The sequence below is a fragment of the Macrobrachium nipponense genome, chromosome 27 (assembly GCF_015104395.2).
Source record: "Macrobrachium nipponense isolate FS-2020 chromosome 27, ASM1510439v2, whole genome shotgun sequence".
NCBI lineage: Eukaryota > Metazoa > Arthropoda > Malacostraca > Decapoda > Palaemonidae > Macrobrachium > Macrobrachium nipponense.
The window spans coordinates 8,412,900-8,429,666 of record NC_087216.1 but is presented as its reverse complement, the minus strand read 5'-3'; the positions used below and the strand labels follow the sequence as shown (position 1 = coordinate 8,429,666).

Here is a 16,767-nt window from a genome sequence, read left to right as displayed (position 1 = left end):
AAACTACAGTATTGCAAGATTCAGTTAGTTTAATAAACTTTACGAACAAATACAGGAAAGAATTTCCTATATCCCACTTAGAAGAGGAGCTTATAAGCAGACAGGTATGTTGTCTGTATGTGTGTCAACACTTTAATGATGTTACAATTATTGGATGTTACCCTTTTTGCAACATTAATTTAGTTTAATGTAGTGGTTTAACAAATAGTTGATGAATTATTTATGTCCCATTTGGATGTTACCCTTTTTAAATAAAATTTAAGTTGTTGTTCTAAGATTCAGTGAGATTAATATATCAAATACAGGAAAGAATTTCTAAAATCTTGCTAAGAAAAAGGGTTATTTAAACTGATGGCTGTACTCTTTGTCTTAATTAATAAAGACATCATAAGAGAGTCACTCAAATAGGGGTTCATGAAGATGAACATTTGTAACATGGTGAAGCAATATGAATTAAGAGGAGATCTGTATGATCAAGAGAGTGAACTTTAAGTCTTGTATGAAAAAACTGTTATTAAAATTAACCCAAACTATGGTGTGGGCAATGAAATATTTTAATATGATGAATTTTGTAAGGGCACTTCCCATATGTTGAAATATAGCAGGGAGCTAGGAAATAATAAATCGTTTGCGTACAATCACTCAGGTGAACAAAAGGCAAAATATGCTTGGGAGGACTGCTGTAGACAAAATTTGTACAGTGGCATGAAGTAAGGGAAATTATTTGGAAATATTATGTAGAAACTTGACCATGTACTTGACTTTCCTCTGTTGAAAGTTGCGACATGCTGGCGACTTTACTCAGTTAAGATTTGCAACATGTCAGCAACAAAACACCTCAAAACAAAAGATCTAAGAGTTGAACTGTGCATTTCCATTATAAAGATTGAAAGAGTACTGGCAGGGACTGACCAACCTGTACCACTGTTGCCATATCTTCAGAAGTAGGGGACTATTGCAATCTTCCAGGTAGTTGCTGTATGCAGAGTTATGATCCTCTCTGCCTCGAGGCCATATGTGCATTATCATTGTGGTGCAAATCAGCTATAAATAAGAATAACTTTTTTGGGGGGGTGGGTTACTGTAGTTAACAAAACTTTGATTGTGGAACAGAATATGGATTCTTAAAATAAAAATTTTAATTTTTTGTACCAACTGCCAAGTTATTTATTTTGAGGACAATATGTATCACTTGTTAGTTACTGTCTACGAAGAATAACTAAATATTGAGAGATAATCTTAAGGAAGGTGTAATTTTCAGAATTCAAATACATATATCTGAAGTATTTTTTGAGGTTGGCATTACAAACCTGTATGATGCTATCATGAATAATATATGTGATTTCTCTTCCATTATTTTTTTCATCATTTGTTCATCCAGGAACTGCAGGGCATGGGACTGAATTGCAACTTCATAGATACAGCAAGTCAAAAGTTAAATCTCATATCCCTTGTAAATGCGTGCTGGGAGATGACACAGTTGTATCGATCATCTGTCCGTGACAGTAATTCTCTGCTGGATCAGAGAAGAAGAGATGCCTCAGATATTAATCATTTTCAGGTATTTGCAGCATTTTTTCACTGTATTTAACCTTTAAAAGCCTATTGGACGTTTTATACGTCAACTAAAATTATCTGTCGGGTGCTAATCGGATGTACGGTACGTCGCCTACAAAAAGTTTTTTTAAATATTTGCGGAAAAATAGTTATAGGCCTAGTTTGCGAAAAATTTTAAATCACACACTTTGAGTGATGCTGGGAGTTCACGGATCAAGCTGTTGTTTTGTTTACAAGCATTACCCAGGCACGCATGCAAGAATTGCTTTCTTCTCGCACTAGAAAGCATCACTGATGCATCTCAGAAATTCTTTCGTCACTTTGTCGTAGTTTTTGCACCGTTTTATATTAGCTGTTACATAGAGTTTTATATATGAAAATGTGTGCAATTTCATGTAGAATACAACAATAAACAACCCATGGTTGTAGCTTTTATAAGTTTTGAAATATTTTCACATAAATCACAACAAGTGCCAAAATTTCAACCTTCGGTCAACTGTGACTGGACTGAAATGGTCGAAAAACGCAATTGTAAGCTAAAACTTTTACATTCTAGTAGTATTCAATCATTTACCTTCATTTCACAACAAATTGGAAGTCTCTAGCACAATATTTCGATTTATGGTGAATTTAGAAAAAAAAAAAATTCCTTATGTCCACACGGTAACTCAGCCGAAAATCTCAGAAATTCTTTCGTCGCTTTGTCGTAATTTTTGCACCATTTTATATTAGCCATTACATAAAGTTTTTCATGTAAAATACAACAAAAAATAACCCATGGTTGTAGCTTTTATCAGTTTTGAAATATTTTCATATGAATCACGATAAGTGCCAAAATTTCAACCTTCGGTCAACTTTGACTCGACCGAAATGGTAGAAAAACGCAATTGTAAGCTAAAACCTTTACAATATAGTAACAGTCAATCATTTACCTTCATTTTGCAACAAATTGGAAGTCTCTAGCACAATATTTTGATTTATGGTGAATTTTTGAAAAAAAACTTTTTCCTTATGTCTGTGCGTGGTAATTCGGCCAAAAATCTGGGAAATTCTTTCGTCACTTTGTCGTAATGTTTGCATCATTTTATATTAGCCATTACATAAAGTTTTATATATGAAAATGAGTGCAATTTCATGTAGAATACAACAAAAAAATAACTCATGGTTGTAGCTTTTATCAGTTTTGAAATATTTTCATATAAATCACGATGTGCCAAAATTTCAACCTTCAGTCAACTTTGACTCGACCGAAATGGTCGAAAAATACAATTGTAAGCTAAAACTCTTACATTCTAGTAACATTCAGTCATTTACTTTCATTTTGCAACAAACGGAAAGTCTCCAGCGCAATATTTCGATTTATGGTGAATTTAAAAAAAAAAAATTTCCTTACGTCCACGCAGTAACTCGGCCGAAAATCTCAGAAATTCTTTCGTCACTTTGTCGTAATTTTTGCACCATTTTATATTAGCAGTTACATAAAGTGTTTCATGTAAAATACAACAAAAAACAACCCATGGTTGTAGCTTTTATCAGTTTTGAAATATTTTCATATAAATCACGATAAGTGCCAAAATTTCAACCTTTGGTCAACTTTGACTCGACCGAAATGGTAGAAAAACGAAATTGTAAGCTAAAACTCTTACATTCTAGTAACATTCAATCATTTACTTTCATTTTGCAATAAACGGGAAGTCTCTAGCACAATATTTTGATTTATGGTGAATTTATGAAAAAAAAAAAGGGATTTTGACGTAAGGAAAAATCTATTTCTGGGCGATTGGCTCGTGTCGCCAGCGAAATATCCTTTAATCTATTATTTCTAGGGTAAATGTACTAACACATACCAGAGAATAAATAAAATAAAGAAAAAGGTCAGTATAACTGACTCGCTCACCCTCCAAGAGGGTGTCGGTATGAACACTATGGCGAGTGAGACCACTACCACGAGCCAAATGCCAATAGAAATCTCCCACTACAAAACCCTCCAAGAGGGGAGCCGACCCACAGAGTGGGCAGCAAGTACTACTACTACTCCATCCCATGCTGCCGACTGCTGCGCCTCTGGTGGCCATCCTGAAGTTAGCAGACAATCTTGGGCGAAGGGATGGGTAGGGCGGGATTTCGCTGGCGACACGAGCCAATCGCCCAGAAATAGATTTTTCCTTACGTCAAAATCCCTTTTCTGGGCTCAGCTCGTGTCGCTGCGCGAAATCGTACCAGAGAAATAGCACAAGATTGTAAACAAAATTAATAAAATAAATCAAAATAGGTCTCAAATAAAAGATAAAACAAATAAAAGGAATATAATTGCTAAAAGATCATATACACAGTGATACAAAAATAGAAATATGCTTAAATTACACTTAATTGTAATAATGTTTCTTAACTTAAGGTAATTTACATATATACAGAGGTAAAATGGCTTACATGTATCAAAATGGTATCTGTGTAAAGGTATGTATCAAAAATTCTAGAGCAATTAATATAATCAAATGAACAAACAACTCAACAATAATAATATATAAAGGAATGTATATGACTTAATATACAAAACCCGTAACCATTACAATTAAGATGTATCCCCTAGCATAAAAATAAGGAGATAACATCCATGAGATCAATATCTGTAATCACCTGTGGAGTGTCCCTAGCAAAAAAAAAAAAAAAAAAAATAAGGGACACCCACTACATCATCATAAAAGCAGCTAAGACACAAGGTGACTGTAAATGAACAAGGCAGGAATAGACGAACTGTTGGGTGAGGCAGGTAGAAAGGAGGACTGGATCTTCTACTAAAGATTAGTTAGAGTCAGGGGAAACTATGTTACCCGCTGCTACTGCTGAAAATTTCAGAGCTTCCAAGGACTTAAGGTAATGACGTTTGAACACTGTCGGCGATTTCCATCCGGTATACTTTTTCAACTCATCGAAGTTCATATGTTGGAAATAATTAATTGAGGTGGCTACTGCCCTGACATCATGTGCTTTCGGGAAAGAATCAGGATTGGCTTGTTTAATGAAGTACAGGATTTGTTGCCTGATGCCTTTAATGGATAAAGTTCCACCTTTTTCCCTCTTAAAGAGGGGACCCGATGAGGATGAGGAGGTCCTGGACAGAAAGGCTCGTAAGGCTGAAACTGGGCAAAGAGATACATCTTGTGGAAGGGGTAGTACCTTCCAAGGTTCCCACCTCATCAAAGGATCTTCATTCTTGCTATAAAGCTACGTTCCGGAGAAAGTAGGACTTCCCCTGTGGGAAGGAATTGAATATGATCCGGATCTCTGGATAAAGCCGACAGTTCTGAAATTCTTGCTCCTGAAGCCAAGCTTAATAAAAATAGAGTTTTTCTTAAGAGCATTATAAACGAGCATGTGTCATTATCGGTTTCTGAAGCCAGTTTTAGGACATCGTTTAAGAACCATGATACTGACGTAGGCCTTACAGAAGGTCTAAGTCTAGCACATGCCTTAGGAATAGACGAGAAGTAGGAATCCGTCAAGTCTATGTTGAATCCAAATTAAAATATCTTTTCAAGGCTGACTTGTTTGTCGTAATCGTGCTAGCTGCTAAACCTTTTTCAAATAGGGATCTGAAAAAGGATATAGCTGAATTAATTGTCCATGATTCTAATATCTGATTCTCTCAGGAAGATTGCTAACTTTTTGACAGCAGCATCATACTGTCTCAAAGTTGAATCCCTTTTATCGGATTCCAAGAAGAGAATATTCTGAGGGTCAATATTCGCATCCCTTTTCGCTGCAAACTTCATGAAATCCATAAAGTTAGGGTTTTGAGAATCCCTGAGGAAGCGAACACAGTCTTCGTTTGTACTGACTGGGAGAGCCTGGGATTGGGGATCCGAAGAGGACGAAGACCCAGTTCCAGAATTAGGGGATACCAATTGCTCTTCGGCCAGTCTGGGGCTACTAGAGCCACTTGACCCTTGAATGTCCTGAGTTTGTTTAACACTTTCATGAGAAGATTCACTGGAGGAAAGACATAAATCTTCTTCCAGTTGTTCCAGTCTAGAGCCAGGGCGTCCGTGGCATAGGCCAGAGGGTCCAGGTTGGGGGCTACATAACACGGTAATTTGTGGTTCGCTTGAGATGCGAAGAGATCCACCTGTAGCCCTGGAACTCTTTGAAGGATCCATTGGAACGAACTGTTGTCCAGTGACCATTCCGACTCTAGGGGCACTGATCGGGATAGCGCGTCTGCTATGACGTTTCTCACTCCAGCTATGTGAGTGGAGGAGAGATGCCAACTGAGCTTGTCTGCCAGGGAGAAGATGGCTACCATGACATGATTTAGATGACGTGACTTGGAGCCTCCTCTGTTTATACAATGTACTACCACTGCGCTGTCCAGGACTAGCTTTATGAGTACTTTGGTGGACGTAACCTTTTTAGAGTCAAGAACACTGCCATTGCCTCCAGTACGTTTATATGGAACTGACGGAACTGAGGTGACCAAGTTCCTTGAACCTTTTTGAACTGGGAATACCCTCCCCAACCGCTTAAAGACGCGTCTGTGTGGATGGTGATCCCTGGTGGAGGGAACTGAAGGGGTACTGACACCGACAAGTTCTTGACTTTCGCCCACGCCGAAGTCGATTCTTTAGAATCAGAGGGACTGAGGATAGTTTGTCCCTGGACCTGACATTTGCTCGTGAGCGCCAGATTCTGGTTAGGTCTTTCAGTTTGGCTTCCATTAAGATGTTCGTCACTGATGGCAAACTGGAGTGAACCCAGGATCCTTTCCTGAGTCCTTCTTGACGCCAGTTTGTGACTTAGAAATTGCTTGACTGACTTCGCTATTTCTTTCCTTTTGGTTGATGGAATCGACAGAGTATGGGAGGATAGATTCCATTGAATGCCCAGCCACTGAAAGTTTGACTCTGGAGTGAGTCTTGACTTGGTCCTGTTTATCTTGAAGCCTAGGATATTCCAGGAACTGAATCACTTTCAGTGTAGCTCTGTTGCATTCCTCGACTGTTGAAGCCCAGATCAACCAATCGTCGAGATAACGCTACTACCATAATCCCTTGTGACCTGAGTTGTTGCACTACCACTTCCGCCAGCTTCGTGAACACCCTGGGTGCCACGTTGAGCCCGAAGGAACTACCTTGAAGGAGAATGTCTGGTTCCTTCCTATCCTTGAAACCCAGATTACGGACGGAAGTGTCTTTTTTGCAAATAGGGATATGATAGTAAGCGTCTGTAAGATCGATAGAGGTGGTGACGGGCCCCCACGGGGAAGTAAGGTCCGCACCTGCGAGATCGTGAGCATCTTGAACTTGTCGCAGCGGATGGCTAAGTTTAAGCGGACAAGTCTAGATTACCTTCTTTTTGTGAGCCTTTCTTTGGCACGCTGAACAAGCGACCTTGAAATTTTAATCTTTTGACTCTCGCTATAGCTCCTTTCTGAAGGAGATCCTACCGCGTACTCTGTCAATTCCTTGGAAGGAAGTTGACGGAAAGGTCTGGATGGAGGTGGGTTTCGTCAACCAGCTCAACCCAGGCCTTTTGACACAATGCTCTGAGCCCACTTGCTGAAGTTCCACCGGTGGCGAAAGTGAAACAGCCTCTCCTACCTGAAGTTCTTCATTGGTTCTGGTAACCGCCTCGGCCTCCTCTGAAGTGTTTTCCCCTATTAAAGGGGCCTCCCGATCCTCTCCCACGAAAGGAACGCTTACCTCTGCCTCCTTACGAGCGGTCATACCTTCTGTGAAGATTGACTCTCGAAGGCTTGATTGTAAGCTGGAGAGATGGTCGTAAGAGGTGGAGGGCTGAGGCTGAGGGGAAGATCACATAAATTGGCTGTGATTGAGCCTTAGAAGTGGAAGGTTGGGCTGGTTTGCACTAAGGGAAAACCGCCGGAACTTGCTGAGGAAAGCGTGGCTGCTTTTTATGGTAAGGTTGGAAACGCCTGGGTTTCCTCTGCCCCTTACCTTTAGCTGTTAGATCTTGCCTCCTCTTAGCCGTAAGGCCCCAACGGTCCTTAAGGCTCTGGTTGTTCAACCTCGTAGCCTCTGACTGGACTTCCTTCACCATAGCTTCTGGGAAGAGATCTGCTCCCCAGATGTTCGACGAGAGTAACCTATTCGGCTCGTGCCGGATGGTTGCCTCTTGTAGGACATGCTTCCTACAATTCGTTCTAGCAGTGGCAAACTCAAACATATCTGACTGTACCGTTTGAGTCAGGGATTTGGTCATAAGCTTGAAAAGCGGCTCTGAGCCATAGGCTATGGTGGCCACCTCGGTCATAGCCATTAGAATTAAATTGATCTGGCTAATCGCGATTTGGCGTCAAATTCAGCCTGAATAAGGCTATCTGGGAGCCTGGGCAGCTTTTCACCAAACTGCTCCATAGCACAGTCCGGTTTGAGTTTGCCAGCTGAGAAGGTGTTCGGCAAATCTTCCCACAATTCTCCGGCTGAAGGAAGTAACGGAGATGTGGGATCTGCTTCCTTCAATTGATAGGTATGGGGTCCCCCCCCTTCTGGGCCGCTGGAATGGTAGACCTCGCGATCTTTGTCAGGAACGGGAGCGGGGTACTCTCATCCATTGTGAAGATGGTAAAGGGACTCTTGAAAGGTTGTATCTTAGTATTAGAACAATCCATGTCCTCTAAACACTGAGCCATTCTCTCTGAGCCTGGTCTCGTGAATAGAGGACTGTCTCCTTTGGTACCCTATCATCCCGAACCATGGCTGAGGCTGTGAGCCTTGCGTAGCCTATGAACGGGGGCTTGGAGGTCTTCCGGGTAGAACTCGAATCCTCTATCCTTCGAGTTCCAAATTCCGGTATAGAAATGAGTCCGTCTTGGAAGGGGGCGTATGACGCTACTCTCCATGGGTTGTTCATCGGAACGGAAACGGGTAGAGGATCATACGGAGGGAAAGCTGGGCTCCACCTCCGGTATTGGAAAAGTGAGGAGAGGCTAGAGGAGCTTGGCTCAGTCCGGCGGATAACGGAGTCTTGAGAAGTAATCCTATCCGACAACCGAGAGATCATTTGTTCCATGCTACTCTTTAGGGACCCAACCAGGTCGCCCACCTGTTGCAACAGGCCAGCATTGGAGTCCAAAGCCGGAGCTGCTGCGGAGGTGGAGGGGTGGCTCTGAATCGGAACCAGGGGTAGCGGAACTGGCAACTCTGCCGGAGTGTGAGATCTCTCTCTGGAGGATTTACTCCTCGAGGACTTAGAGCCGGACCCAGAAGCTTTAGACCTGTCTGCTCCGGGATTCCTAGCCGGAGACTTACGCGAGGAGGGATGACGCCGAAGCCGTCTTCTTAGACGACGACGACGTCTTTGTCAAGGATTTCACTGCTGACCCTTGACCTTGGGTCCTAACCGAGGCGTCAGGAGGAGTATACAATTCATCACCCGTAAAGCCTTGGAAGGATGGAGAGGTTGCAGGAGTAGAAGAAACAGTTACGCCCAAGGGTGACCCTTGGGTGTCCACCTTACCTACCACGACCAGGTCGTCTACACCTACCATAGGTTACATTAATATCCAACGTCGCGACGTCCGTGGAGATATCCTGGTCCTGGGCCGGTCAGTTAATGAGGCAGCCAGCTGTTGTTGGATGAAGGCGATAGTCGGGCCGCCTCTACTGGGTCGACGTATCCTGTCGCCTTGCCTCCGGGGAAGATTAGTACCGCCAACCGTTTTTCTAGGATGTAGGGCATACCCTTGGCGGCGTTCTTCCCGAAACCGCCGACCCAGGCCCGCAGGGTTGCCAGTGCGGTATCCCTCACTGCCTGCGGCGCCTGGAAGAGAGGGTATTGATTAGATTTAGAATCACTTAAAACTAAAACTTAAAAGTATAACTTAAACTTATAGGCCTTAAGTTAGAGTGATTGATGAAAACTTAAGCACTATAACAGATGCGGAGCAGCTACCGGAGATGGAATACTTACCCCGTCTAAAAAGCTGGCTCACCAGATCGTAACATATGGTACACGTCTCATGGTACCAGACCTGGGATGTCCCCGTGCAGAGTCGCGCATGGAGCATGGGACCGGCAAACTTCGTGTCCACATGGGTCCTGAAGTGTGGCGGCGCATCCCGGATGCTCACAGTTGGTGGTCTGTAAGTGGAAAGACACATGAGTATCTTAAAGAAAACATCACTTAACAGGCTAAAGGACGAAGAACTCCGTTGCATGCCGGAGCTCGGAAAAATTTTGGGCATAACCCCTCCCTTAATCGCCTGAATAGGCTATAACCCCGGAGAGATCCGTGAGACAGGTAAGGGAGGGGGGATGGTGTTTAAGGTACGTAAGATAAACTTAATAGTTAACCTAATAACACTTAAACCTAAAACTCGAACGTACCGGACTAAGTCCAGTGCGTGGCGGAGTGTTGTAACTCAGCGATACGGAGAGGTTAGCGGGGCGGGACCCACTGTATGTTCCGGTCCACTCTGCTGGGTTGGACTAGCGCCTTTTTTTTTTTTTTTTTTTTTTCCGCTGGGGGGGGATTTTTTTTTTTTTGCCAGGGGGGGGACTTCGGGGTGTGTAAAAGGAGCCCTAGTAAGGTGGGAAAGAGCGAGAAGGCATACAGACTCGAGCTAGCTTAGCAACGGAGCGACAGGGTAGCAACGGAGGGGGGAAAGGCCAGTCCCCCCACCACGTTACCACGCGGCCGGACCGAGAAGCCGGAGAGGTCGAGTCCAGTCTGGGTCTGTCCCGTCCCCCTACTCCCCCCGCCTGGGGGGAGAGAGGAGGCAGGCTCTCGTATGTGGAGCGAGCATGGGTAGACCGACCCACCCTCCCCCGACTCTATAGAAGAGCGGGAGGGGGGGGGTAGGTGACTGGACAGGCGTCTGGCTGCCTCGTGATCACGTAGTGACCACGGGGCGGTAAGAACAAAACAAAGACAACTAAGCCTAGGACAAACCAACTGATCAGAGAGATGCTATCGGGAAGCAACTGAACTGATAAGCGGTAGCATATAGGCCCACTGGACCAAAACCAATGATCAGAGAGATGCTATAGGGAAGCAACCGAACTGATGAGCGGTAGTATAGGCTCAATGAGCCATGACCTAGGCTAAGCCAGACGCCTAACTAACCTAAACTATAACAAAATAAATAATTCAAATGAATAATAATGAAAGAAAGAAAACAATATAGCAGGAGAAAAAATCCAGGAGTGTACGACTAACCCGAAGGCAAGTCTACCACTCAAAGCTAGTCGGGGGGCCGATACTAAGAGCCGTGACTAGGGTCTGGATAGAAGGAGCCTACATAAGGTAAAAGACATGGCATGCATGACAAACCTGTGTAGACAGTACCCTAAGTAAAGCGGATAATTAAAATAGAGCGTACATAAATAAGGGGATGTTCTGGGTAGGGTAGGGAGACCAAGAACGAACCCACCATGAGGCAGAACCATGCTGCCATGCTTCCGACCTAGAGTTCGTATTTATACCTAAAAAACGGCAAATACGGTCTCAGGGCCGGAAAAAACCAACTAACCATAAATACTGAGTACTTAACTTAGCTGCTGCGATGGCTGCACGCTCCATGATAAAGAAATCCAACGAAAGGGCACAAAAAACACAGAGAGAAAATATGGCACGTGTGAATCGTGTGCGCTAACTGAAAAGGATGGCCACCAGAGGCGCAGCAGTCGGCAGCATGGGATGTAGTAGTAGTACTTGCTGCCCACTCTGTGGGTCGGCTCCCCTCTTGGAGGGTTTTGTAGTGGGAGATTTCTATTGGCATTTGGCTCGTGGTAGTGGTCTCACTCGCCATAGTGTTCATACCGACACCCTCTTGGAGGGTGAGCGAGTCAGTTATACTGACCTTTTTCTTTATTTATTTATTCTCTGGTATGTTTTTAGTACATTTTACCCTAGAAATAATAGATTAAAGGATAGTTCGCGCAGCGACACGAGCTGAGCCCAGAAAAACTTTTTCCTTACCTTTGCACGTGGTAACTGCTGAAAATCTCAGAATTTCTTTAGTCACCTTGTCGTAATTTTCGCACCGTTTTCTATTAGGCGTTACATAAAGTGTTATACATGAAAATGTGTGCAATTTCATGTAGAATACAACAAAAAATAACTCATGGCTGTAGCTTTCATCAGTTTTGAAATATTTTCATATATATCACAATAAGTGCCAAAATTTAAACCTACAGTCAACTTTGACTCAACCGAAATGGTCAAAAAATGCAATTGTAAGCTAAAACTCTTACATTCTAGTAACATTCAATCATTTACTTTTATTTTGCACAAACGGAAATTCTTTAGCACAATATTTCGATTTATGGTGAATTTTTTTTAGAAAAACTTTTTTGTTTTCCTTACATCCGCGCTCGTTAACTCTGCTGAAAATCTCAGAATTTCTTTAGTCACCTTGTCGTAATTTTTTGCAGGCCGTTTTCTATTTAGGCGTTACATGAGGTGTTATACATGAAAATGTGCACAATTTCATGTAGAATACAGCAAAAAACAACCCATGGTTGTAGCTCTTATCAGTTTTGAAATATTTTCATATAAATCACGATAAATAGACAAAATTTGACCTTCGGTCAACTTTAACTCGACCGAATGGTTGAAAACAGCAATTGTAAGCTAAAACACTTACAGTCTAGTAATATTCAATCAATTACCTTCATTTTGCAACAAACGGGAAGTCTCTAGCACAATAGTTCGATTTATGGTGAATTTAAAAAAAAAAAAAATTACGTCCACACGTTACAATTTCATGCATCTCATTTTGTGATGATATTTTCTCTGTGTTGCTTTGATAGTTTTACAATTTGTTATATTCCAAAATCATCGCAATTTAGTGTACAATACAACGAAAAAAATTAACTCATTAGCTTTAACCGTTTTGCTCACAGTGTGATTTGTTTACAATTATATATAAATTATTTTTTTTGCACTGGTCATATATTCCAATACCTTTACAATATGAGAATTATATTTTTTTTTTTTTTTCATTTCTGATGGTTGCATACTAAACTTCAGGCAATGACAAAAATAGGAGCCTAAAAACTAAGCATGTTGTGACTTTTTGAAAAAACTTTTTTTCGCCTTTGGCGCCAACTCCCAAACGCCACCAGCATATGAGAGACACTTTGGTAAATAGCGACTAGGCATCTAAGGGTTATGAGACATAGTAAATGGTTTGATTGCTCAGTTGAACGAGTAAAACTGTGTAGGATAAAAGTTCACTAAAAAAACTTTCATACATTATTCTAACAAAAAGGTGAAGGAAATGTGATTCTGTTTAGAGCAATAAGGGAATCTTATAAATATTTAGGACATGGTTATTAATTCTAATAAGAACTATGCACCATCATTATGGCCATTGCTTTTATAGGAGGGAGGCTGTTTAGTTTTGAAGTCTTATACCCTCTACTCTTGTATTTTCCACAATATGTTATGAATTCTTATGTGATCTTCCCTCATCAGCACCTTTTATTCATGCTACGCTATACCTTCCAGCAAGTTTGGTGGCCATTCCATTTCCACATGCACCAGTTAATATGTAGGTCCTTTATCATCATGTATATGCATTAAAATTTAAGAAGATATCCATTGACTGCACTCTTAGTTTGGTCTAAGTAAAAAACTAAAAGATGGCTATTAGGTCTCAAGTAAAACTAAAGATGGCTATGGTGTCTTTTTAATCAAGTACGCAGAAGTAGAATAAACTATCTTGCCCACAGACATCAGATATTGCTATCTGTGAAGTATATAACATTAAAACATCATTGTAAATTTTGATAATCATTTAAGTCGATGTAATACATTGTAAATATAGTTTGTTTTTAGCCAACAGTTATTGTTCCATATAACAAATACAAGTTACACCATGGATAGCCTTACAGTATGCATTTATTCATGATGCCTTGGCAATTCATATTGGTGTTTTTATTTTTGGACTTTTGATGCTGCTTGTTTATCTTATTCTTCAGAGAGAAATTACATGTTGTTGATGCAAAGATCAGGAGTATAGAAACATACTTCTATTTAATTTTCTTTTCTGACTGCCAACAGAATAATGTTAGAGAACTGCGGGCCTCTGTGGAAGAGAAGGAGAGACTAGTTTGTGATGCCCAGGAAAGAGAGAGACAAGCTGTATCTATAAATAAATCTCTCAGCTCAAAAATGAAGTCAGAGAAAGATGAGGTAAATTTTCGAATTCCAGTTGTTAGTTTTTGTTTATGGGAATTATGGATCTGTTATGCATAGTGAAATTTTTCTTTTGTGTATTTAAATCTGTCCTAAATTGAATGTGGGATTAGTCAATGAAACATGTTTTAAATTCCCTTAGCTTTTCAAGTATTGTTATTATTTTTGGACATCAGTAGAAAAATTAAAGCAATATCCAGTTACTGTACATTAAAACTGCTGTGGTGAAATTTCTGTTGTTGTTAGAAAGAAGTCCGATATACTAACACAACTTTTGATTTAAGTTTACAAAACTTACTTTATCGTTTTTAGTATTTTGTACCACAAAACAAAGAAACTTTTATTTTCCAAGATTCTTTTGCTTCTTGGTCATTCCTAATTTCCATTCTTATTTTTATCCCAGTTTTTCATGTCTTTCTTGTATAAACTCATTCTGTTGAGATCTTGTTTTTGTTCAGGTTCGAAGATTGAATAGTGTGTTGCAGCAACGTGAAGCACACCATCAACATGAGCTTCGCAAGAAGGAAGTAAGTACTGCTCAGGAGTTGTCAAAACTGAACCTACATTATTGTCCTCTTATTGAATTTCAGGAGTTCAAGCTCTCTCTCCCTCAGATGAGTTGAAACATAGTATAAGCTATGTAGTCGTGTCAACTGATAACAAATCTCTTCTTTACGTCACAGGTTTAGCATTAGTTATCAGTATATTTTATTCGTGGTCAGGAATGTTATAATTTTGCTCTTTGTGTTTGTGCTGCATTTCAATATGTTAGAAATCAAAATATTTTTGTAGTCATTTATTTTTCAAATTAGAAGTTAGTGTTGTATGAGTTCAGTTATTTTTTATCCCAATAATAGATTTGTTATAATTACAGACTGAAAATAATCGTCTTCGAGAACGTCTTCATCGATTAGTATCTGGGGAGAGACTGTCTGAGACTCGCCCAGTTGGTATTACAGTCTCTAATACACTAACCAGGTCAAATCGTTCACGAGCAACATGGAAAACAGAAGCCTCAGGTGCTCGGTAAGAATCTGATTTTAAAACTTGAATACTTTGTAAAGAAGTGAATATATATATTATTTGCAGCATTTTAATTTCCTTTAAAAATGTGTTATTTAGTCTTAATGAATTTAATTTTAAAAATTCCTTAATTAATGAATAGACTTACATATTTGAAAGAATTTGAAAGGGAATTTCTTACTTTATCTGGATCATTCTTGAGTAATTGTGTATAAGGTCATCTTTGCTTGCATTGGTATATTGGTATAAGGTCATGTTTGCTTGCATGGTTCATGTCCAGATCCCAATATCTTTTGTAGGCATGAAGAAGAGATGCACCGGAAAGTGTTGGGTCAATATGAAACTTGGGTTGGCCAATTGAGTGACGAAAATGAACAGTTGAAGGGATGTCTGTCAGCAGTTACTTCGCACATATCAAAAATTGTAAATAGGTTTGCCAAAGTAGGTATACAAGTAAATATTATTAGGTCTTCAAGGTATGTTGTTAATTGTTTACTCTCCCTGATCAAGAGATATGGCAATTAGTGCAAGTTTTCAGAATAGCCTAAGTATGTTGCATGACTTTCAAGTCAGTGAATGTCCAAAGGGGTGACTTAGTTTAGCTGCAAAATGAACCTACTGATTGCCACTCTACACTCCACCGTAAAATTTCAGTTTCTAGAGCTTTCCAGATTTAATAATATCAGATAAGGGATTGTAAACCAGTGTACTTGAAAACTTTTTTCCTGAATACGCCCAGCTGAAAATAGGGGTGTGTGTAATGTGCCAGGTTTCTTGTAAGCCTGGTAATTTGTTTCTTCACCGTTTGTAATTGCTCTACTCCACTTCTAGCTAAAGTAGATCATCACAGGGATTGAAAGATGGTTAGGAAGCTTTTTGTGTGAATTTAAGTGATAACTTGTTTTTTGCTCAGCTTGAAATTCACTCAGTCTAGTACTATATGGCAAGTTGACTGATTTTTACATGAACTGTGATTAGTGAGTATCTATGCTTCCAGGTATTGCTTGCATGGCAAAGATATTGTCATTCTTTTTCCTGTTACACAACAACATATTGTTGAGTATCAAACCATTGGAAGAGCACATATGTGGCCATTTATGTGAACATGCTTGTGACTGATGGATTTGTATGAAAAAATTAATTTAGTCTTAAAACTCTCCATTCTAATTGCCTGAGATCTCCTATTAGCCCTTTTCATTACTTTTATAATTGGAAACTGTTGTCAGTTGTATGCAATCAAGGTATTTTTGAGCCTTTTATAAGAGCTAGTTTTGCTATGGTCTTGCCATAACATCCTTTCAACCTGGTTTTTGGCACTATGAGTGGCCCATTCTCATAGTTGGGAAGGTATTGGAGGGTAGTTTCTACATTATGCAACCAACCCAATGTTTTCATGAGAACAAGTATAATGTAAATATCAATATTATCCAAGCAATTAATTACAATGCTTCTAAAAGTGGAATTTGGGAACCTTTAACGAATTTTAATTTATGTAATCTTCTGCAAGTAGTTTTTGAGATCATGCTCTTTTCTCGTTAGGCAAATGTGATTTATAGCTTCAGTGCTGTGCCCCCCTCCTCCTTCCGAAAAATCTGTATATGTATTGAATGAAATGAGAATGCATGATTTAGGAAGGATTGACTTGTCTAATATTCTGATTTAAATATTGCTATTCTAAGTTTATGGCTTGGTCTGTCCACTTAGACTAAGCAGCATGGCTTGTGAAGTTACTCATCTGTAACTATAAAACAATTTCAAATATTTTATTTTGTCCTTGTAGGAAAACAATGCTCTCCAGAAATTTTAATTTTTTTTTTTCTGGATGACTGGTGGTTTGATAGGTCTTTCATTTTTAATTACTTCTTGCCATCTTTTGACATCATGGTCAATGTAATTGTTAACAGCTGAGTGCTTGTTAAGATCTGATAACTAAGTAGGATCCCATGATTTGTGTTAAATTAGTCTTTCACTTGTTTGTTACTCTTCCATTTTCATTTCTACAGCATTGGTGCAGCATTTCAGCGA

At 40.1% G+C, this 16,767-nt stretch overlaps 1 protein-coding gene across 1 annotated transcript in view; it reads left to right on the top strand.

Moving 5' to 3' along the window:
• LOC135200496 (afadin- and alpha-actinin-binding protein B-like) overlaps positions 1-16,767 on the top strand; it is a 137,067-nt gene that overhangs the window by 24,257 nt on the left and 96,043 nt on the right. The window contains 5 exon segments of the mRNA XM_064229146.1: positions 1,382-1,561; positions 13,585-13,716; positions 14,178-14,246; positions 14,594-14,745; positions 15,042-15,183. Coding sequence (XP_064085216.1) covers positions 1,382-1,561; positions 13,585-13,716; positions 14,178-14,246; positions 14,594-14,745; positions 15,042-15,183 — 675 coding nt within the window.